The sequence below is a fragment of the Solanum lycopersicum genome, chromosome 6 (assembly GCF_036512215.1).
Source record: "Solanum lycopersicum chromosome 6, SLM_r2.1".
NCBI classification, from domain to species: domain Eukaryota; kingdom Viridiplantae; phylum Streptophyta; class Magnoliopsida; order Solanales; family Solanaceae; genus Solanum; species Solanum lycopersicum.
This window is the reverse complement of record NC_090805.1, coordinates 2336918-2362722: the sequence shown is the minus strand read 5'-3', so window position 1 is coordinate 2362722 and position 25805 is coordinate 2336918. Positions and strand designations below refer to the sequence as shown.

At 31.9% G+C, this 25805-nt stretch overlaps 1 protein-coding gene and 1 pseudogene across 2 annotated transcripts; both read left to right on the top strand.

The window, feature by feature from the left end:
- The first annotated feature begins 249 nt into the window (after positions 1-249).
- On the top strand, positions 250-8787 carry Mi-1B (NBS-LRR resistance protein-like protein). 2 transcript variants are annotated; one of them, XM_004240450.5, is made up of 4 exons: positions 250-448; positions 2684-2740; positions 4785-4847; positions 4923-8787. In XM_004240450.5, the coding sequence occupies exons 3-4, from the start codon at positions 4806-4808 to the stop codon at positions 8634-8636; spliced, it is 3756 nt and encodes a 1251-aa protein (XP_004240498.1). In that variant the 5' UTR covers positions 250-448; positions 2684-2740; positions 4785-4805; the 3' UTR covers positions 8637-8787. The 2 variants fall into 2 exon arrangements, with proteins under 2 accessions (XP_004240498.1, NP_001318028.1); NM_001331099.1 differs by lacking the exons at positions 250-448; positions 2684-2740 and having other exon boundaries at positions 4806-4847; positions 4923-8636.
- Mi-1A (NBS-LRR resistance protein-like protein) lies at positions 15336-17497 on the top strand (annotated as a pseudogene).

The following is a 25805-nucleotide window of genomic DNA, read 5'->3' as shown; positions in this document are numbered from 1 at the left end:
TTCTTTTTTTAAAAAAAAATAAAAATTGGAAATGGAATTTATTTATTTTTTTTAAAAAAATTAACTTTTGGAGTTTTCCACTTCAGTAATATAGAAAAGTAACATATGATAATGTCGTTGTCACTCAAAATTAGAAGCACCAAAAAGATGATAGATGTATAATTCAAAAGTCAATGAATTGTATTTTAGTATTATGAATGAACAAACTGTCAAGATGTATATATATATATATTTTATTCTTGTTAAGTTGGCCTTTCAAGTAATTAATTCATTGTTAGCCAGTTGAATTAATAATCTCATTTAGGAATCTTCCTATGTGAATAACAAGACTTATAATAATAATAATAATAATAAAGTCCAGATCTTGTTTCAACTACATTAATTGGATCATTTGGCAAACAATTACTCTGTTTCTGAAACAAGGAGCAGGGCTTCTAATATTGCAGAGGTAATTAGTTCATGCTTCAAAACTCTCTTCTTCTTTTCTTATTTTCATTATTGTTCTTCCTTATTCTTTAATTTCACGTTTCCGCTAACAAGAACGCAGCCTACACCCAACATTAGTATAGAAACATTAGTGGCTCAAATCCATGATCTACACACACATCATCTTCATTCACAAGCTAATTAACAATCTCCACAAGTCTATCAACTTGTAATATGAATATACATATTTACAAAATTGATGAAAAAGACTTGAAAAGTCAATGAATTTTATTTTAGTCTCTATTATTATTTTGATTCTTAATTATGAACCTATCAAAGCGAAATACTGAATTTGGGTGCTTAAATATCAAGATTGATTAGACACTTCATATTGTGCTAAAATTTTGCATTTCTTCCTGTATATTTATACTCGTACATAATACACAAGAAAATTCTTTCAAAAAAAAGAAGATAAACTATTTGTACATGTAGATCTAGATCTATATATCCCGTGAAATTAATCGAAGATCAAGATAGTTTACAAAACTGAAACTTGTTCAAACTTGTTCATCCCTATAAGATTTGTATATATGTATATAGTTGCGACTTTAATGAAGAGTTGTGACTTTTATGAAGAGTTGCGACTTTTATGAAACGTTATAAACTTTCCGAAGGGTTGCAATTTTTACAAATAGTTCTATCCTTTCTAATAAGGCACAATAAATATTTGTTCACATTACCTTTTGTTGTCTATAAATAGAGGAATATACTCTTGGGTGTGTTTGGTATGATGGAAATTCCTTGGAAAATGTTTTTCTGAAAAACAGGTAGATATTTTACTTATATTCTGATGTTTGGTTGGTCAGTAGATAATATTTTCTAGAAAAATATTTTAGTGTTTGTTTTTTCAATGAAAAATACTTTTGAGAAATATCTTTATTTTTTACTAGAGTAGAAAATAATTTTTGAAGTTGAATTTATTTTTTTAAAAAAACAAACTTAAAATTTTTTTTCGTGGTGGGGGTGCGCTGGTAGGGGGCTAGTGGAGTGGGGTGGGGAGTCGAGGGTAGGAGTGAAAAAATGAAATTTTGAAGTTTAAAATATTTTTTAAAAACAAACTTAACTTTTTTTTTGAAGAGGGGGTGGGGGGGTGGGGGGAGGGGGGCTGGTAGGGAGTGGGTAAGTCGAGGGTAGGGGGTGAAAAAATAAATTTTTTAAGTTTAAAATATTTTTTAAAAAACAAACTTAAATTATTTTTTTTGGGGATGGGGGTGGTAGGGGGTGGGTTGGGGGTCGAGGGTAGGGGTGAAAAAAAGAAATTGTGAAGTTAAAATATTTTAAAAAACTAAACTTAAACTTTTTAGGGGTATGGGTGGGGGGCTAGCAGGTGGTGGGTAGGGGAAGGTTAGAAAAGAATTTTGGAAAATGTTTTCCTTAAGTTTGGAAAGGAAGTCTTTTTTTTTTTTAAATTTGAGAAAAATGATTTCATCCAACCAAATATGAGAAAATTGAAAAAATATTTTCCGAGAAATGTTTTCCTTCATACTACACACCCTTATTTTAAAACAAAAAACAATTATAATCATTTTCTTTTATTTCTGCAAAATTAAATATTCATGTACTTACTTTGATGCTGTTGAATGAGTTACTGACAGTATAGACGAATTTAGGAATTAGAGTCACTGGGTGGGCGCCCACCAGAGCCGAACCCATATGGGTGAATAACATCGTTCATCCTAAGAGGATGTAATTCTTTAAATTTTCGGAATTGGAGGGAAATAGTAGTTTCCTTAAGAGGACATTGTGCATTCAGTGGACTCAATTTTTTTCGTTCTATTTTTTCGTATCGCGGTATAATTTTTTTTCCTCATTAATTTATACTTATGATATTAATTATTGTTTTTGAGTACATATTTTAAACTCTGTTATTTATTTTTTCTGGCAATGTTTTCTCCGGTTATATTGAACATATACACATATAGTACGTATATTCATTGTGAAGAAAATAATTATTATACTCCATTTCAAGAATTCATGTTTTGATATTTTGTATTAAATTCTATAATGTGGAAATTGCCAATGTCTTCAATGTGTTTGATGAAATGACAACCACTTGTTTTTATCTTCGCCAGTATAAAAATTGAAAGACAAAAGACATTGATTAAAAAAAGACTTATGGGTTTGTGTTTTAATATTTCATTACTAAAAGACTTGTATTGTATATTTCAACTACTACACTTGTTTTTTTCTCCAATAGGTTCAGCATTATTTCTCAAACAAAGGGTTCTGTAGCTAAACTTCAGCTTGTGTAAAGGTACCATCTTCTTCTTTGCTAAACTTAATGATTAAGTGAGCACTTTTGGTATTTAAAGGACTTGTGAAGTCAATGAATTGTATTTTATTAATCTTGCAATTCTAGATCTAGACTTCAATCTCTTACTTCAACCTGTCTAACAAAAATATGTCAAAAAGGTATGAACATGCTTAATCGGAGATCTCTATTGATTCTATTTCAGCTACTCTCACAAAAAATCTTACTATTATCATATATTATTATTATAAGTGAGAAGCTTCTAACCTCAAAGTTGAATTATCATTTTAACCTTATTTTACCTCTAAAATAAATTAATATTAATATCTATTTAATTAATTAAATATTAAGTCAAATAAGATCTTAATGCATCATATATTCATGTACTAATTAAATGTAGATAATGAAGAGTCTAATAACCTTTCAACTTTAATTTGTAAGATAAGTGGGGGGTAATGAAGAGTCTATCAAACACGCTCACACCACATTATATATATTCCTTATTTTATTCAAGTTTATAATCATCTCGCATACTACAGTAGGTTAGTCTACCTCCCTTGTAAAATTTTCATTACCAGTTTGTAAATATAAGAATTCTTACTATTTTATTTAATCCTTTAAAATTTCATACATATTCATCTTCTTTTTGTTGAGGAATATGTAAACTATGATAGTTACAAGATGAATATACTCCAACATGAAGTTGTAAGTAAATATTTATTTTTCACATCTCTATCATTTTGAGTTTTTAAATATAACTTTGTAGTTAATTACTGTATTTTTGTATTCATCCTTTCTTCTATTTTTAGGATATATATAATAAAGCTAATCACATTTTGTATTTATCATTAATTATTTTGAGGGTAAACATGCTAAATCCCATAGAATAATAATTATGTATTTTTCATTGTTTGATAATCATTTATCTTTTTAAACCAACATATTTGTACTTTTTCCTTTTTATATGTAATCTCAAATATTCAAAAAATTCATGCACTTAATTGTTATAGAGAGGTACAAAATAAGTGCAAAAGTAAAAAAATAAAATAAAATAATGTATAGTAAAAAATGACTAAATGATATATTGAATAATATTATTTTAGAATTCATTTATATATATATATATATATATATATATATATATATATATATATATAGTTCAAGAAATACAATTTATCTTTATTCTTAACATATTCATGTCTTCTTTTCTGTTTGTCTTATTTATTATTATATATGATTATAGTTTTTTATGCATATGATATGTTTCGTCTAGAGTAAGGCATGTTTTGTCTAGAATAAGTCTACTTTTAACAAAATGTAATTCAATTAGTATGAAAATATTTTGTCTATATATTTAAATGTGATGTCTTTTTTTATGGATGCGACGTCTTTATTTATTCTTTTTTTTTCGTTTGAAATTTTAATTTTTTCTATAAATTTGATGGTATACCGCCCAAACATTTTGTAATATTTTTCTTTATACGTATCTTTTTTATAGACAATTTCTTTTTTGATTATTAAAATTTATGTTTAATAATTAAAATATATTAATTCCTCTGATAAAATAAATGTTCATTTTTCATGAAGTATTTAATATATCAGACCTCCAACATCTAACACAAGATTTTCATGTTACACTTTGTGCAAAGTTAAATTCTTATGTTAAACTTACATATGAAAGGACATACATTTGAACATAGCTATATAAATTAAAATTTACTAATATCAATTAGGGGACAGACGTGCGATGCAAGTTCCGAAGACTAGTTTTTATCAAAATAAAAGAGTAATCTTTTTCCATTAGCCCAAGGAGATAGGAGAAAAATATTATTAGAGAGATTATTAATTTAATGACATTTTACTTAACAGTTGTGAGATTTTATGTTTGTGATTTTATGTCATAAACATTTTGATGTGTGATTAAGATTGACATTTCCAATTGTGCGAGTCTAAAATTACTATGTGTGAAAATAGTGATATTATTGATTATTCTTATCTTTTCATCTTCTTTCTCCTGTTAAAGTTTTATCTACTTTTTATTCATCAGGTCTAGAGAAAAAGTAGAATCATGGAAAAACGAAAAGATAATGAAGAAGCAAACAACTCATTGGTATGTTATTTTATAGAGTAAACCGTAAAGTATTGAATTATAGATATGTGGCTTTAAAATGTATTATTTTGGCAGGTGTTATTCTCTGCTCTTAACAAGGACATTGCCGATGTTCTGGTTTTCCTAGAGAATGAGGAAAATCAAAAATCTCTTGACAAAGATGAAGTTGAAAATCTAAAATTGAAAATGGCATTTATTTGTACATATGTTCAACTTTCTTATTCCAATTTTGAGCAGTTTGAAGATATAATGACGAGAAAAAGACAAGAGGTTGAGAATCTGCTTCAACCACTTTTGGATGATGATGTCCTTACTAGCCTCACTAGTAATATGGATGATTGTATCAGCTTGTATCATCGTTCTTATAAATCAGATGCCACCATGATGGATGAGCAATTGGACTTCCTCCTCTTGAATCTGTATCATCTATCCAAGCATCACGCTGAAAAGATATTTCCTGAAGTGACTCAATATGAAGTTCTTCAGAATGTATGTGGCAACATAAGAGACTTCCATGGGTTGATAGTGAATGGTTGCATTAAGCATGAGACGGTTGAGAATGTCTTACCTCTGTTTCAACTGATGGCTGAAAGAGTAGGACACTTCCTTTGGGAGGATCAGATTGATGAAGACTCAGATGAGGATGATCAGAATGATAGAGACTCTCGACTCTTCCAGCTACTCTTGAAGATTGTTCCGACTGAAATGGAGGTTATGCACATATGTTATACAAACTTGAAAGCTTCAACTTCAGCAGAAGTTGGACGCTTCATTAAGAAGCTCCTGGAAACCTCACCGGATATTCTCAGAGAATATATCATTCAACTACAAGAGCATATGATAACTGTTATTCACCCTAGCACTTCAGGGGCTCGAAACATTCATGTCATGATGGAGTTCCTATTACTTATTCTTTCTGATATGCCCAAGGACTTTATTCATCATGACAAACTTTTTGATCTCTTGGCTCATGTCGGAGTACTTACCAGGGAGGTATCAACTCTTGTACGTGACTTGGAAGAGAAATTAAGGAATAAAGAGGGTAATAACCAAACAAATTGCGCAACCCTAGACTTGCTGGAAAATATTGAACTCCTCAAGAAAGATCTCAAACATGTTTATCTGAAAGCCCCAGATTCATCTCAATGTTGCTTCCCCATGAGTGATGGACCACTCTTCATGCATCTTCTACACATGCACTTAAATGATTTGCTAGATTCTAATGCTTATTCAATTGCTTTGATAAAGGAACAAATCGAGCTGGTGAAGCAAGACCTGGAATTCATAAGATCATTCTTTGTGGATGCTGAGCAAGGATTGTATAAAGATATCTGGGCACGTGTTCTAGATGTGGCTTATGAGGCAAAAGATGTCATAGATTCAATTATTGTTCGAGATAATGGTCTCTTACATCTTATTTTCTCACTTCCCATTACCATAAAGAAGATTAAACTTATCAAAGAAGAGATCTCTGCTTTAGATGAGAACATTCCCAAGGACAGAGGTCTAATCGTTGTGAACTCTCCCAAGAAACCAGTTGAGAGAAAGTCATTGACAACTGATAAGATAATTGTAGGTTTTGAGGAGGAGACAAACTTGATACTTAGAAAGCTCACCAGTGGACCGGCAGATCTAGATGTCATTTCGATCACTGGTATGCCGGGTTCAGGTAAAACTACTTTGGCATACAAAGTATACAATGATAAGTCAGTTTCTAGCCATTTCGACCTTCGTGCATGGTGCACGGTCGATCAAGGATGTGACGACAAGAAGTTGTTGGATACAATTTTCAGTCAAGTTAGTGACTCAGATTCAAAATTGAGTGAGAATATTGATGTTCCTGATAAGCTACGGAAACAACTGTATGGAAAGAGGTATCTTATTGTCTTAGATGACGTGTGGGATACTACTACATGGGATGAGTTGACAAGACCTTTTCCTGAAGCTAAGAAAGGAAGTAGGATTATTTTGACAACTCGAGAAAAGGAAGTGGCTTTGCATGGAAAGCTGAACACTGATCCTCTTGACCTTCGATTGCTAAGATCAGATGAAAGTTGGGAACTATTAGAGAAAAGGGCATTTGGGGACGAGAGTTGCCCTGATGAACTATTAGATGTCGGTAAAGAAATAGCCGAAAATTGTAAAGGGCTTCCTTTGGTGGCTGATCTGATTGCTGGAGTCATTGCTGGGAGGGAAAAGAAAAGGAGTGTGTGGCTTGAAGTTCAAAGTAGTTTGAGTTCTTTTATTTTGAACAGTGAAGTGGAAGTGATGAAAGTTATAGAATTAAGTTATGACCATTTACTACATCACCTCAAGCCATGCTTGCTGTATTTTGCAAGTTTTCCGAAGGACACTTCATTGACAATCTATGAGTTGAGTATTTATTTGGGTGCTGAAGGATTTGTGGGAAATACGGAGATGAAGAGTATGGAAGAAGTGGTGAAGATTTATATGGATGATTTAATTTCCAGTAGCTTGGTAATTTGTTTCAATGAGATAGGTGATGCACTGAATTTCCAAATTCATGATCTTGTGCATGACTTTTGTTTGATAAAAGCAAGAAAGGAAAAGTTGTTTGATCGGATACAATCAAGTACTCCATCAGATTTATTGCCACGTCAAATTAATTTTGTCTTTGATAAAAGCCAGAATGATCAGGAGCACTTTGGGCTTAATTTTGACCTGTTTAGTTCAAATAAGGAAAGACATTTTGGTAAACACATCTATTCTTTGAAAATAAATGAAGACCAGCTGGATGACAGTCTTTTTGATACATTTCACCTAAGACACTTGAGGCTTCTTAGAGTGTTGTTCCTGACTCTCTCTTTTATCATGGTGAACGATTCTTTGCTGAATGAAATATGCATGTTGAATCATTTGAGGTACTTAAGAATTGGGACACAAGTTAAATATCTGCCTTTGTCTTTGTCAAACCTCTGGAATCTAGAATTCTTGTGGCTTGAAAACAAAGAATCAACCTTGATACTATTACCGAGAATTTGGGATCTTGTAAAGCTGCGAGTGCTGTCCGTGGATGCTTGTTCTTTCTTTGATATGGATGCAGATGAATCAATATTGATAGCAGAGGACACAAAGTTAGAGAACTTGAGAATGTTAGGGGAACTGTTTATTTTCTATTCGGAAGATACAGAGGATGTTTTCACAAGGTTTCCCAATCTTCAAGTGCTTTCATTTGAAATCGAGGAGTCATGGGATTATTCAACAGAGCAATATTGGTTCCCGAAATTGGATTGCCTAATTGAACTAGAAAAACTCAGTGTAAGTTTTGGAAGTTCAAACACAAACCACAGTGGGTCCTCTGTAGCGACAAATCAGCCGTGGGATTTTCACTTCCCTTCAAATTTGAAACAACTGTTGTTGTGTGACTTTCCTCTGACATCCGATTCACTATCAACAATAGCTAGACTGCCCAACCTTGAAGAGTTGTCCCTTTATGATGTAATCATCCAGGGAGAAGAATGGAACATGGGGGAGGAAGACACCTTTGAGAATCTCAAATTTTTGAACTTGCGTCTACCGACTCTTTCCAAGTGGGAGGTTGGAGAGGAATCCTTCCCCAATCTTGAGAAATTAAAACTGCGGGGATGTGGTGAGCTTGAGGAGATTCCACCTAGTTTTGGAGATATTTATTCATTGAAATTTATCAAAATTGTAAAGAGTCCTCAACTTGAAGATTCTGCTCTCAAGATTAAGGAATACGCTGAAGAGATGAGAGGAGGGGGCGAGCTTCAGATCCTTGGCCAGAAGAATATCCCCTTATTTAAGTAGCATTATGGGTTTCAACTTGATCATATGTAATTTTAAGATAAGTGCTTATATGATTGAAGTGACTATCTGAAGTTTATATTTTAAACATTAATCTTGTATACCAAACTACTATTCCTATGCTATGTAGTCCGCCATTGTCGTTCTCTCTTTATTTTTTTTTCTTTCCATTCACGCACACATTAATTTTCTAGTAGACTGTATATTATCCATCTGTACTATCCGTATGCAAGAGGAATCCAATATTTGTATTAGAAATAATACAATATTCAACACAAAAGTATATCACAAATTGAACAAAAACATATCATTTGTTTCAACCATTACGATTACAAGAAACTTCATATCACTACAAAACTTGCTTAAACTTCAAATCAATAGCACCCAAACTCAAGATAGGATCCGTTTATGGAACTTCAACTACTTTCACTATAATTATTGTCACTAACATCAGCTGGCTGCAAAGGAGAATACATAATAAGTGACTTTATCCAAACTCAAAATCATGGCTGAATGTAGTAAAACACCAAAGTTTATAATAATTTCCATTAATTATCATATACTACACAACAACAAACTTAAAACAATAGAAAAGGATTAAACCATTTACACAAGCAATGATTCTATACCATTTCAAAACGACAACATACTGTACTACTAAACAAGACACCATCAAACTGATTTGAACAAATATTAGCAATAGTTAAAACATGAACAAAGAATCTCAGGTTTCTTGTCAGTAGAAAAGAGACAGACTAGGAACTAGAGTGCTATTTTTCTTATAAGAGACAATTAATGTTTACTTCTTTATATTTTGACTATAAGTTGATTGGTTATAATGTTTACGAGGTTGTATATAATCCGATGTTCAATGATATGACTTTCCTATTGACTGAAATGCTTGAACGCAAACAGTATATCTAGATTTAGAGGCATGGGTAATGGAAGCATAACTCCTTGATAATGGTTGTTAGACCACTACAAGTCACAAAACAAAACATCCGTAATATTAACATACTAAGGTTGTAAGCATTAAACGACAACAACTATGCCTCAATCCCAAATAAGTTGGAGTCGACTATCTGAATACTCACAATTTCGATTTATAGACAAAGATACTAGTAGAAATGACGTCTTCCCTTTCTATGTTAACACTTGGACAGAGAATTTGCATGTTAAAGACTTACAACAACAGAAAAAGAGTTAAAATCATTTAATTGAGCAAGGATTTCAAATCATTTCAAAACGAAAGCACAATATACTCAATCTTTCGACGGAAACAACTGGTTGGACAACAGTGCTATTGTAACTCCAATGAACAATACTGCAATGTACATGTATCTTGTATCTCATTGCACTAAATAAATCCCGTTGAGAGTAACATATCAATAGTTACGAACAATATATTCACGACAAAGGATTGTAAGTACCACAGGACAAGTCATGCTTGCATGAAAAACGGAACCAAAATCCTGCTGCTGAAATAAGCCGTTATGATTATCCAAAAATCATGAATACACATGCACTTGAGTTTGTTCCAAGAAAAACACAACCAACTACTGTCGCAAGTGAAGATTCAAAAGTGACTATTGATGTTCATTCTTCCACGAGGTTGAATAATTTTGTCACAATAGGATTTAAGACGAAGAAGAAACAGGCGACAATTTTGAAAGCACAAACCTTCTTATGCAACTATGAGCTGGTATGCTATTCATTTTCTTTACTTGTAAAAATCGTTGATACTAAAGAATGTCAATCCAAGTCCTGCTGAATAGGCGCCAGGTGACTGGTTGCTGTTAATAATTTTGGGAAACTTACAAGGTCTTAGAAATAAAGTGCACCCACAAATAAACAAGCATATGAAACATACTACACTGCACCCACAAATAAACAAGCCGAACAAATTTGAGGAGCAGTAGGGGCACACCTTCAACTAGAAAATAATAAGCTTCTTCCGATATTGCTCAAAAAGATTGTACAAATCTTTGGGAATCAAATACGTTTATGAAGCACGGAGTAGAAGGTAAAAGATATGCAACATCTAAACTTCTAAACATTCCCTCTAGCCTCTGAAGACTGCATTATCTTTACTAGCTTATAGAAGGCTTTATCAAGGGGGGGAAACAATCTTTTGCCGCCCGACGAGGGACAAAGAAATCAACACGAGTGACTAAAGCAGTGAGTCTGGCAGAACATGTTAATCCTATCAAATATCAATGCTAAAAAAGAGTAAAATTACCTTGACAATACTTTTATTAGTCAAATTTTACCTAAACAAACAAAAGTTTAAGCAGCTAGCCGCACATCTGCCTATAAAACACATACGAAAATCAACTGGCGACTACACAAAAAATAAATATTCTACACAAAGTAAAGAAAACTGCACGAGCAAAAATTTTAACATACATGTACCAAATTTTCTATAAACTGACCTTGAGTTAGTACACAATAGCATTTTCATTCTTTAGCAGCGAAATAAACTGTCAATATACCGATGTCAACGCAGATCGCGCAATTGATGATGTCAAATGATTGATTTCATGATGAAGAATGTGCCAAACCTTGTGAACTAGATGATGAGTAAATGAGTTAGGTAAGTTACCTTAATGCTTCAGCTTCGACATAACTGCTAACAATAAAAGTAGATGAAACTATGATCCTTGGTCAAGAGAATTTGGATCATGATATGAAATGAGTCATATTTCTATTTTTCTAATGATTGCAGGTGAATTTTATTCACCATTAACAAGGTATTACCTCTTTGAGTATCAATGTACCAAAGTTAGTAGCTTCACAGGTAGTCCAACTAGTAAGAAAAAATAAAAAATCTCCCAGTAGTAAAAACAACATTCATTGTATAAATTAATGTTGACTATTACTCCATTGATTGTTGCAAATATACATTTACTTTCCCTGTTGCAGAAAATTGCTACATTACTGATATTGTAAAAGATACAAATATAATAGCACACCGTGTACTTGACTCGACATGCCCATCTGGAATGGAAAGTTGAATAAGCTTGCTGAACATAGCGAGACTAAGAGAGAATATGAATCTTTGTACCTATCGGACAACTAATCACACACCTTACACACATTTGTATTGCTTTTGCATTATGATTGGTCATGGTATTACATTATAAGAGAGTTAGTTATATTGCTCCAACATGGATGAACATATGTGTGGCCTGGGAAGAGTACATCGGACTTACCAAAGCTCGACAAAATATCCTCACAACGATTTTGGTACTCAGTCACGTAGGTTACCTGTTCGAGATTGGCGCTTCACTCTGCTGCAGACTCATATCATTTCTGTTTCAATCGAATTTTCATCTTATCAGCAAAACGCAACCAATCACTTAATTGATTATTCCTAAATAACCACGGGTACCATTGTAATGCTTCACCATCAAGGTAGAGCGACACCACATTAAGCTTTTGATCTTCCTCAATTTTATAAAAATCGAAATAATGTATAGCTTGAACTATCCAAGCCTCCTGATTCTCTCCTCGGAACTGTCATAGTTTGGCAACCATAATTGTGTTTCTAGGTTCAAAAGATGTCCAAGCCTTTTCCCCCCGGATTGAATCATCAACGAAATTTTCAGTTAAGAATTGATTTTATTCATCAATTTGATTTTTTATAAAAGCATAAATTCAATTAAAATTAGAAGTTCATTCTAGCACTTGCCAAACATTCTCTGTTTGAAATGTATGCAACTATGCTTGTGCAATCCTAGTATTATTCTGAAGAAAATATCATCACCAACACTTAGAACATCCACTGAGAGTAAATGTCTATTTATCTCTATTTAGTACTATTATAGTTGATTTTAAGCATAAGCATCGGATGATCTTGAGGCCTCAACTATTTCCTTAGGGGCCTAACCACTTAGAAATTATAGTGATCTAAACAAATGAAAGAGTACCTTAACTTTTTTTAATCCCTGAAGCTCTAGAAGCTCTCCTGTTAATTTCAGTTCCAAATAAGAATATAATGTATTAATACAAGTATATAGAGATAAGTGAACATTGAGGGCACATTTAACAGCTAAAAAAGAATTAATTAACAAACAAAGGGGAAACTATATAGACCTTACTCCAGCATAAACAAAAGGATATATGGAGACGATAACTCCAAATTTTAAGACGAAACAAGGCACTTGTTAGCGACACCATTTCAGACAAAGTGGCCCCAAAAGATCTGTAGACACAGAATGTCTCGAAGAATCTGTAGAATCACCCTAAGCTCTTGAAGTTCCTTACTAGTGTTGGCAATCTCCTCCATCACAAGTGCCTTAATTAAAGCGTAAGCTGGATAACCAATTATGCAAAAGAGCCACTGGACAAGAAGAGCTCAAAAGCTAATGAAGCGTCTAACTAGGAAAGATAAACATGAATTGTCAAAATGTAGGATTTGTGCAACATTAAGTTATTCTTCATATGGCAGACCAATAAATTATTCAAAGAGTTCACTCGACATGAATTGTTTAACTATGTTATCTCAGTAAACACTGAAGTTCATTACACTGTTTATTTATCCCTGACATTTATCAGATTCAGCAACACAATTAATATATTAGGATTATTGTTCTTTCTCTTGGAAACTTCTGGTTTTACAACTAACAATCAATTTATCTATTCTATCACAAACACAGTTCATGTATCCCTTCTCAGGAAAAAAAAACAGTTAATGTATCGAGCCATGACTATTGAAAACACGCACCAGCAACAGGTATCAGATAACTCCGCTGAAATTTGAACTTGAGTTCTCTCAATCACTTCATTGACTTCAAACTGAGAGTATTGAAAGTTTGATTAACTTTCTTATCTCTTTCCTTTATGGCAGATAAGCAAAGTTAAAGGTCACAGTTATCCACTGAAGTCAAGCTAAATGTCATTTTAATGTACTATGCCTAGAAAGAATAAATATAACTTGGAAAAATGTTGAATTTCTTTTGTAAGTGTACAAAGTTAAAATTATGAAAACAAGTATTTGGAGTTTCTAAAATTTTGGAATATTCTGGCAAAATTTGAGCGGAGAAATGTGACAGTTCACGTCCAAATCTCCAGAGTCTTCATACATAGAAGTGTCAAACAAATTGGCAGGTTCTTACACCTTTTACTGTTCTAAAAAGATGTCTACAATTTGTTTCATCAAAGCCCCGACGGAACTATTAAGTAGACGACGTTAGTAAAATAACAAGCAACCAAAGCAGTTACGAGAGATCACTTTTTTCCCAGGGGATTTTTCTAGTAAGATTTTAATCAAGCACATTATCTACTAAATATATAGCGAGTTAGTATCATTATACTTTGTGTACAAATTAAATTTCGATTACTCTGGGTAAACAAGCCATATAGTATGCTATTAATTATTTTAGTTGAGAATGAATGCCTGTACAGTCCCAATGTCAGTTGACTGACTGACTTGTTCAAACCTATTTATTATGTCATTTTCTTGGTATTTTCTCCTCCACACAAACAAAGAACATACATATAAGATATTTCATCAACTGAAAAGGTTCCTATCGTCTCTAATTACAACTCTGTGTTTAAACTTGTTATCTACATCAGATCCGGAGAATTACTGTCATGGAAAGAAGCAACCTACAGGTATCTTATATTTACTTGGATCATTATTTTATTATAGTATATAATCAAAATTTGAAGGTAAACAAAATAAAATAATGCAGGTAGATTCTCGAGCTAATTTCACCCTTGATCAATGAACTTTACTTGTGTATATGTAATATTCTAAAAACTATTTATTGTCCACTAAATTCACTAAACCTTATGTGTTCTATCATTGAAGTCACTGAACTATGTGTTAGCAGTTATTGCAGGGTAGAAATGTGGCTTTGTAAATTTGATTGGTCTTTTGGCAGATGTCATTTTCTGCTCTTCGCACGGACGTTGCCAATGTTCTGGAGAGATTAAAGAATGAACAAGATCAAAAGGATGTTGATGTGGATCTAATTGAAAAGCTAAAATTGGAGCTGGCATTTATTTGTACATATGTCCAGCTTTCTTATTCCGATTTGGATCAGTTTGAAGATATAATGACAAGAGGATGAGAATCTGCTTCAACCAATTTTGGATGATGATGTCCTTACTAGACTCACCAGTAATATGGATGACTGTATCAGCTTGTATCATCGTTCTTATAAATCAGATGCTATCATGATGGATGAGCAATTGGACTTCCTCCTCTTGAATCTCTATCATCTAGCGAGGCATCATGCTGAAAAGATGTTACCTAGAGTGACACAATATGTGTTGGGTTTTATTTGCCCTGATTTCTTACCATAAATAGGTTTTCCTTTTAGGAAAAAGGTTTTGAATTGACTATTCTTTTTTTTGGTAGGAAAAGGTTTAGGACTCTATAAATAAAGGCATGTTCCTTCTAACTTAATTAGCATTCACAATGTAGTTTTAAGGGCTTTGAGAGTTTTGGTTAGAGCGAGAATTTGTGAACCTCTCATGTATTCCGAGTGAATTGGTTGAGGTTGTTTCCCTCTGTATTTTGTACTCTCACATTTATAGTGGATTGCTCATCTCCTTTGTGGACGTAGGTCGATTGACCGAACCACGTTAAATCTTTGTGTCTTTTGATATATTTCTCGTTGTCTTCTTACTCGTGGTCTTTCGAGGTTTGCTTTGCTAGCTTCCGCGTTTACACCTGCTTATTTTCGTTCCTAACAATATGAGGTTCTTCAGAATGTATGTGGAAACGTAAGAGATTTCCATGGATTGATAGTGAATGGTCGCATTAAGCATGAGATGGTTGAGAATGTCTTACCTCTGTTTCAACTGATGGCTGAGAGAGTAGGACGCTTCCTTTGGGAAGATCAGACTGATGAAGACTCTCGACTCGCCCAGCTAGATGAGAATGATCAGAATGTTAAAGACTCTCGACTCTTCAAGTTAGCACATTTACTCTTGAAGATTGTTCCAACTGAACTGGAGCTTATGCGCATATATTTTACAAATTTGAAAGCTTCAACTTCAGAAGAAGATGGACTCTTCATTAAGCAGCTCCTGGAAACCTCTCCGGACATTCTTCGGGAATATCTTATTCATCTACAAGAGCATATGATAACTGTCATTACCCCTAGCACTTCAGGGGCTCGAAACATTCATGTCATGATGGAATTCCTGTTGATTATCCTTTCTGATATGCTTAAGGACTTTATTCATCATGACAAACTTTTTGATCTCTTGGATCGTGTTGGAACACTTACCAGAGATGTATCAACTCTTGTACACGACTTCGAGATAATGGTCTCTTACATCTTATTTTCTCACTTCCCACTACCATAAAGAAGATGAAGCTTATCAAAGACGAGGTCTCTGATTTACATGAGAAGATCCCCAAGAACAGAGGTCTCATCGTTGTGAACTCTCTCAAGAAACCGGTTGAGAGAAAGTCATTGACAACTGATAAAATAATTGTAGGTTTTGAGGAGGAGACAAACTTGATACTTAGAAAGCTCACCAATGGACCGGCAGATCTAGATGTCATTTGGATCACTGGTATGCCTGGTTCAGGTAAAACTACTTTGGCATACAAAGTATACAATGATAAATCAGTTTCTAGCCATTTCGACCTTCGTGCATGGTGCACGGTCGACCAAGGATATGACGAGAAGAAGTTGTTGGATAAAATTTTCAATCAAGTTAGTGACTCAAATTCAAAATTGAGTGAGAATATTGATGTTGCTGATAAGCTACGGAAACAACTACACGGAAAGAGGTATCTTATTGTATTAGATGACGTGTGGGATACTACTACATGGGATGAGTTAACAAGATCTTTTCCTGAAGCTCAGAAAGGAAGTAGAATTATTTTGACAACTCGAGAAAAGGAAGTGGCTTTGCATGGAAAGCTCTACACTGCTCCTCTTGACCTTCGATTGCTAAGATCAGAAGAAAGTTGGGAGTTAATAGAGAAAAGGGCATTTGGAAACGAGAGTTGCCCTGATGAACTATTGGATGTTGGTAAAGAAATAGCCGAAAATTGTAAAGGGCTTCCTTTGATTGTGGATCTGATTGCTGGAGTCATTGTTGGGAGGGAAAAGAAAAAGAGTGTGTGGCTTGAAGTTGTAAATAATTTGCTTTCTTTTATTTTGAAGAATAAAGTGGAAGTGATGAAAGTTATTGAAATAAGTTTTGACCACTTACCTCATCATCTGAAGCCATGCTTGCTGTACTTTGCAAGTAGGCCGAAGGACAAAGCATTGACAATCTATGAGTTGAAAGCTGTATGGGTTGCTGGAGGGTTTGTGGAAAAGACGGAAGAAGTGGTGAAGATTTATGTGGATGATTTGATTTCCAGTAGCTTGGTAATTTGTTTCAATGAGATAGGTGAGTACCCGACTTACCAACTTCATGATCTTGTGCATGATTATTTGTTCCTAGAACCGTCTTTTATCATGGTGAAAGATTTTTTGTTGAATGAAATATGCATGTTGAGGTACTTAAGAATTGGGACACAAGTTAAATCTCTGCCTATTTCTTTCTCAAACCTCTGGAATCTAGAAATCTTGTGGGTTGAAAACAAAGAATCAACCTTGATACTATTACCGAGAATTTGGGATCTTGTAAAGTTGCGACTCCTGGCCATGAGTAATTGTTCTTTCTTTGATATGGATGCAGATGAATCAATACTGATAGCAGAGGACACAAAGTTACAGAACTTGAGACATTTACACAAACTCGTGCTTTCCTATTCGAAAGATACAGAGGATATTTTCAAAAGGCTTCTTAATCTTCAAGTGCTTGGTTTTGATCTCAAGGAATCATGGAATTGTTCAACAGCGCAATATTGGTTCCCGAAATTGGATTTCCTAACTGAACTAGAAGATCTGCTTTGAAAATTAAGGAATATGCTGAAGATATGAGGGGAGGAGACGAGCTTCAAGTCGTTGGCCGGAATAATATCCCGTTATTTAAGTGAAGAAAAGGAACGTTTTTTCTGTTCTTTGTGTGCACCATTTGATATGTCTGACTGTATTTGCAGTAAGAGGAAAAGAAAATGAAGGATAGAGAGACGAGCAGGAAGAAAATGGTACGTCATTCATATTAAAACTTCATATACAGAATGTGTTTCATGAAATTTCATTCAAAAACTGAAGCATAACGTAATCAACAAAAGTTTGTTTCTTTCCCACAAACATCAAAAAGCAGAACCCTTCCCTGCTCCATTTACCTCCTCGCTAGTTGGCGTTTGGCGTGCCGCGCTCTGCTATGCCTTTCGAGTTTGCTGTATGTCATCCTATTTCCCTCCTGTTTCTAAGAAAAAGAATTTTAATTTGAGTATTTACTTCTACCTCTACTGAAGAAATTAATCCAAATGTGCAAGTGCCACTAATAGAATGTCTTGTACAGACTCAACATGGCTATTTTCCAACTGTTTTTTTTTTTTTTGAATCAAATTAACTCCGTATTATAAATTTAAAAAACAAATATTCGAAAAATTATACAAGAAGTATTATAAGTTGTAATTTGAAAATATTAATTAAAGTTGGTACGATTTTCAAATTTCAAGAAATGAAAAATATCAGACAAATTGAGGCGGAGAAACTATACATTTCGAGTTTCTGTGAATTATGAGAACAATTTAGTATTTGATGTTGTAACATTCTTCTATTCTTTGTACCAAATTATTGTTAACGCTCTTGTGAATCTTCTTCTGTAGTATTTTGCTTCTGTCTTCATCTTCAAATTTATCCAACAACACTTGATACTTCATTACTTCTTATTGGAATTATTGAATCTTGTTGAATAATAATTAGATTGACAATCACATATTCAATAATAATTATTGAATCTTGTTGAATATGATTTGGAATTAGGGAGGATAAATTAGCAAAAAGATAAAATGTTGATTATTTACGTTTCAAAGTTAATGATGTAGTCGAATAATAATTGGTCATGTGTAAAAAATAATTTCGCAAAACTGGAATAAAAAAATAATGGCAGGTATATGTGTCTATTCTCAAACTGCAAATAATTGCTTATGTTAAAAGAATGTGTTTGATAGAAGTTTATTAAGTAGAAATGAGTAAAATCAACCTTTAAGGTAATCGCTATTTTATTCTTCTTTCAAACTTCATTTAGCAAACTAGTGCTTCTAATGTTGCTGAACTTGAGAGGCAATTAAGTTCATGCTTCATAACTCTCTTCTTCTTTTCTTCTACCATGGATTTCATTTTGAGAATCTCAAATTATTGAATTTGTATCAAGTGGCTGTGTCCAAGTGGGAGGTTGGAGAGGAATCCTTGAGAAATTAAAATTGGATGAATGTTGTGATCTTGAGGAGATTCCGCCTAGTTTTGGGGATATTATTTCACTCAAACTTGTAGAGAGCCCTCAACTTGAAGATTCCGCTAAGAAGATTAAGATTTATGCTGAAGATATGAGGGGAGGAGACGAGCTTCAAGTAGTTGGCCGGAAGAATATCCCGTTATTTCAGTGAACCGGATGTGTCCTTGACAGAGAGAGGCCTTGTTGCTCCACTCGTTTCTATACTTGTGCTGCCAAATGACAAATACCGCCTTGGTTGCTATTGCAAGGAACCGTCCTAACTTGATCCGATTTTGTTTGTCTTCACTCAAGCCTCAAACTTTCTGATTAAAAGCGCAATGGTTACTTTTTATTTAATTTGTTGAAACTCTTTTTGAAGACTAATTACATTATGCAAAAGGTTATTAAAAACATGTTCTGTAGACTAAATGACAGCACCAACAGATTCTACATTATGTGTTTGATCAAAGTCCTAACTGATCTACCTATTTCGTTCTTTCTTTTACCAAATTACATGATCAACATTATTTCTCAAACAACGGTGAAAAGGTAACATCTTGTTCAAAGTCTCGGAGAATTCGGACTTTAATTTGAGTTTGGTGATTGAATGCAATGGTCTTCCTAGCAGGTTGTGGTTTGCTAGGTGTTAGTCCTAGCTTAAGAATTTGGGTAGTCGTTGGGTCAAGATTTGGAGTGTTTAGAATCCTATATATTCATTCTTAACCACAGCTGAATTCTCATATGTTTACCTTCTTTATGACTAAGCATATAATTGACTATCATCTATCTATCTTCTATCATATCATCATAGTATCACCATCTCACATTATTACTTTACTATATATATATATATATATATATACTAGTCATTGGGAACGTGCGTTGCACGTTTATTATTATTGGATTATTATATAGAAAATGTTCAAATAATAATATTTATTTTATTCATATTCATTAGATAAAATCCATAACATTTGAATGTTAAATTTGCAATAATTCAGATAATATTACATGTAATAATATGAATATGTCGATATAACATATCCTCAATAATCTCTCATTACACACTTTACACGTAGATCACATATCCAATTTGAAAACAAAAAAAAGAAAATTTTAAGAATAAAAATAAAAATTACTTACAAAGAAACCAATTTACATGAAATAATACTAAAATTTGAATTCTTGGAACATTTTCAAACATCTTCCAGAGATATGTATCCTTTATCTACATCAATTAAAATAAAAACTAAAAAAATATAAAAAAATATCGGTGTATAAGAGAGTATATGTTTATTTTATTCTAATCCATACATAGTGATAAAAATTTATAGAACCCTTCCAAACATTCATTTTCTGTCTATCAATATTATCATATATGATGACGTTTGTGATCAAAATGCAACACTAATGGTACCATCCCCAATACAATGATACTTTTTTTCTTCTGTACCTAGAAGATCTACTGTAAAGTTACCAAAAAAAGTAAAAATAAAGAAACAAAATGATAAAAGAAAAATGAGAAACTAGTTCTTAATCGGAGAAAATCTGACATACATTGGAGTAAAATGTTCAAATGAGATTTACAAATTTGGTGTTCTTTAATGTGACTTTAAATAAGGGATTTTAGGTAAGGGAAATTGAAGAGAATCAAATTATTAAAGCTAAGAAGTTGAAGAGAATGAAATTATTTAAGTTAAGAAATTGAAGAGAATGAAATTATTAAAGATAATTTAACCCAAAAAAAAACTTATCACATCCATACTTAATTGTGGGAGTATCCTTGGGTTTTATCAATTATAATGGAAGGCAATTGAAGCATTGGCTCAAAGAAGAGTCTAAAGGTTTTAATTATAATTGTTAGCATTAATGTAGAATTTATTATTGTTATTGTTATTGTTATTATTATTATTATTATTATTATTATAATGAAAAGGGTAAAACATTTTTTTTTAAAAGGGATAAAATAATAATCCAACTTTTAATTGAGTTCTTTCAACTTTTAACAACTGACGAAAAAATATCATAAACATATCTTTTTCATAATTAAAATAATATTTTATTTTAGAAGAAAATTTTGATTCATATATTTCCCATGTCATATTGAAATAAGTTGTTAAAACGATTATTTTAAAGTATAATTATTGTTTATGTTATTAAAACGTCACATAAATGTCATTTAAGTCCTTAAACTCCTAGAAATACAGTTGATGTATTGTAAATTAATGTTAAATGATGTCTTTTTTTTAAAGGATACAAACTTATTTTGTAATAAACTGTTGGTTTTTTTGTAATCATTATCCACGAAGAAATTTATCAGTCACCGAATATCATTCACCAATATTCCTATATTTAATTTATTTGACTAATTTAATACAAGATTTTATCTACTATTGATATATAATTAATTGGATAATTCATAATATTTTAACTTAGCTTAGGAGTAAAATGGTAATTCAATTTTACACTTTGAAGCTTCTCACTTTTAATAATATATGATGATATGATATGATGATAATGATATACACATTGTTTTATCAATTCTAATTTTTCAAATTATTTCATTATGAGAATTATGATTAAAAGCAATATTAATGTGCTCATTTATCAAGAAAATAATATTTACATTATTAAAGGGCTTAATGACTTAAATTCTACCATAATGTAATTAAAATATTTGTATTTAATTAAATAATTAATTAAATTTTAATTTACTAAAAGGACAAAATTGTCATTCAACTTTTTACTTTGGAGCTTCCCACTTATAATAATATGTGATATACTATATAGAAGAGCCATGTGAGGGACGACCAATGGCAAATTAGCAAGTATATTATTATGCAAGGGTAAAATGGTAATTATGCATGATTGATATTTTACCAAATCAAGCTTTCTTTTGCTTTCCGTTCTAGATCCTTCTAGATCTCTTTCCTCTACTTACATATATAATTTACAATTGCTAAGGCCTAAAAGACAAAGTGTTACAACCTGTATTTATAAATATAGTTAGCCAATAAACAGAAATTTAATTCCCAATTAATTTTCTCCAAGATAAAACGGATTAATCCTGTTAAAGAAATAGTGGTACCTCAAGCTTCTTTAACTTCAGCAAACTTATGAATAACAAGTCACACAGACTTAGTCGATCGACACTTTGATTTTGAGAGAAAAATATATGCAGAGAAGGAAAATTTCAGTGTTTGAAAAAATAAAAAATGACTTCCTTTTATAGCCATTTTCAGCAAGAAACGTGTCTGTTCAGAAAAATTTGTTCAAACCCGTTTTATCCAGAAAGTTGTGTCTTTTGGAAAAAATAACAACTTTTTGGAAAATGTATCTGTAAGAAAAATAACGGTTTTTCCGAAAGTAACGACTTTTCGAAAAGATTAAAAACTTTTTGAAATGTTACCGTTACCCACAAATTAATTCTGTTAATTAACTAACGTTCTACATTAATTTATAAGAGATAATATTAATAGGATTTATTTGATTACAAAAATTGATTGAATAAATTTTATCCTAAAAATTTATCAATCAATCACATCATTTGCCAAATCCAAATCCAAAAACGAGGTCAAGGTCGAGCGACGGTGACGGCGCGAGGGGGTACCTTCTTCTTAGCTCTTTAAGAAGTAAAGGAAGTGTTTCCTTATCTAAGGACACCAATTTCCATATCTTTTGCTGATATGGGAGAAATGACTTTTCCTTTGCACTTTGCAACTAACTTTTCATTTTTCCTCCAAAATAGTTCCCTCACTTTTCATATTCTCTCTTTTCATATTCTTTCTTTTCTTTTCCCGTTCACGCTTGCTAAACCCAACAAAGTTCTCATTCATCTTCTTCAAATCTACTCTTCTCTTGATGATGGTGCAAAGCTTATGGATTATGAGCTAAATCAACTGTACTACTCAAGCTTCATTTGGTAATTGTACAAGTCTTTTTGTACTTAAGGGGGTTGATATAAGTTTTTTTGATTATCTCATCTATTACTATTTATTTTTAAGTCAATAAATTTAATAAAGAAGATTGTTTCAAAATGCATAATTTTGATGCCCTATTATTTTGTGTGCTAAATTGTGATATAAGTTGTTGTGACTCTAAAAGAAGGAATCTGAGCTTTATCAACATTGTTTTTTGAGAAGAATACAAAACCTATATTAATTCTTGATTAATAATATAATGATTCCCAAAAAGAAATTCTCGATCTAGCAGAGATTGTTCTGTTCTTAGAAGTGTCATTTGAGCTTCATCTATCTTGATTGTAGCCGAATAAATATAACGAATTGGAGAGGTCTGCCAAACAATGTAGATAGTAACTCTTTACCATTATTTTTCTAAATAAAACTTCCAATTCAAAATACGCTCAAACTGGGTATATTCAGTGGCGGATCTAAGATTTTAAGGTTGTGGGTGCTCTGAAGTGAAACTATAAAAAATATGTGTTAACAATGAGATTCAAACCTTGGTACAACAACATTAAAAGAGTCTTAAGTACCCATCCTAGAACCATTGGGCCAACTATATAATTTATTCATTGGGTGTTCTATGTTAATTTTATATAAATACCTATCAATTTTTACATAGATATATATATATATTTCGTAACGAAGTTAATGGGTGCTCGAGCACCCGGCGGACACCATGTGAGTCCGCCCCCGGGTATATTCTCAATTTTACTACCAATTTGTATGTTAATGTGAGCTGCATAATGAACCCAAGAGCAAAAAATCTTTTCTCATTCATCAAATTTCTTTTAACCTTTAGATAGTAACTCTTTACCATTCCAATCTATTCCACAAATTGACTCCTGGGAAGCAAAAATTGTTCAAAAGGATGTAACATAATGAAAAATTATTGTAATTTGACGTTGAACTTACTGCTTCCCTTGTAGCTATATCTTCTTCATTGAAGGTTTGGTGTTGGATATGTCAAATAAATATATCTTTTAAGTTCAACAACAACCATGATAGTAAGTGCGATATTGTTAAGTCGAAAAACGCGTCTGCGTAGGGGTGTGCAAAAACCAAATCGACCAGTAAATCGAACCGATAAATTGTTATCGGGTTATTGTTATTGGGTTATTGGGTTTTTAATGGGTTTAGAAAAAATAATTATTGGGTTATTGGGTCGTTTTCGGTTTTTCCTATTGGATTATTGGGTACACCGATAACCCAATAAGACGATAGTTATTTACTACTTTACCCTTCCTCAATATTAAATATACATAATTTAATACATAAATAGATTCAATATTAGCTTTTTAGGCTATATGATTTTTTTGTTAGGGAATTAGTGAGAACTTTGTTGATTATCCGGTGGATCAAGCAACTGTTCAAGATTGTCTCATTGAAATATTTTATTTTAGTTTTAATTCTAGTTCGTAATTGTAGGCGATAGCTTTTGCAAGTTTGTGAATGTTAGTAATTTAATCAACATTCAAAGTTTTCTATTATGTTTTGGCGGTAAGTTGGTAACATGTAATTATAACATACGTACTATTATATATTATTTGATCGACATTTTCTTATTGGGTTAACCGAAACCGAACCGATAACATCAAAAACCGATGCGAATATATAATATTTAAATTATTTGATGCTTCAAAATTAATTTTTGTAATCTTGTTTGGTGGCTATCTAGATACTATAAAGTCGATTTAAATCTAGATTTGAGCAAGATCATGTAGTGGTTGAGAATTCTTCCCATCATTATAGTTAAAGATGTTGATAGGAGTAATCTTATTTCCTTTTTTCTCTCTGTATGTCTTATTATTGTTATTTCAATGTGATTATAATTTTATATTTGTTGTAATGTCATTTTGTTCTCTCTAATTCAGACGTAGATTTGTTTTGTTCATGTGAGCTAAAGCATGTAGACTATAATGTTGGGCCGGTGTTTAGCACGGCATACTTATCTATTATTATTATAAGTGGGAATGATGTCAGACAAAAGTTGAATTATCATTTTGTTTCTATACTAAATCATAATCAAAGTAATTAAATATTAGTAAATAAATTGTTAATTATTTTATAGTCTTAACTTAATTACTCTTAATTTTAAAGTTGAAAAGTCTTAAAAGTTAATTACATTTAATAATTTAACAACATAGTCTAGAATTAAAAGAGAAAAGTTGAATTACTATCTTATTCCTATCATTAAATTAAAATTATAAAAATCATTTAATTGATTATTAGTAAAATATTACTATATATAAAGTATATAATAAAGTTTAATTATTTTAAGGCACATTTTTTTTTAAAAAAAAAAAGTTCAGAAATTTTGAAGTTTATCGCTTAGCCCTATTTATAAATTAATTAATTGTTAATTTATTTACCTGTGTTGGTTTATGTCTCCTTAATTCTTATTTTGATGCTCTAATAGGTGAGTAAATTATTTTAATGAGAAATTAATTTTTTTGTAATCTGTTCAATTTTTTGGAGTTATTTTTTAATACTACATATAAAACCTTTTAATTGATAGTATCTTAATAACAATGTATAATTATTTAGTTTCAACCATCAGTAATTCTATCCTATAATAATGAAGACATATTTAAATGATGCAAATGAAAAGGCATAACAAACAAGGAAAACAAAATGTCTCATTTACTATAATATATTGTGTGTATTCTCTTTACGGAAAAGAGCCTAAAATACCCTCAGAGTATTGGAAATGGTACAAAATTACCTTCCATCCACCTATTAACTCCAAAATACTCTTTCCACCCACCTATTGACTCTAAATACCCTTGTCATCCACCTTTTGGTTCAAAATTGACCACTTATTTAATGGTTTTAAATTTAAACTATTTAAATATTTTTTTTAAATACGTGGCGCTAAACAATTTGTTATAATTTAACTTAT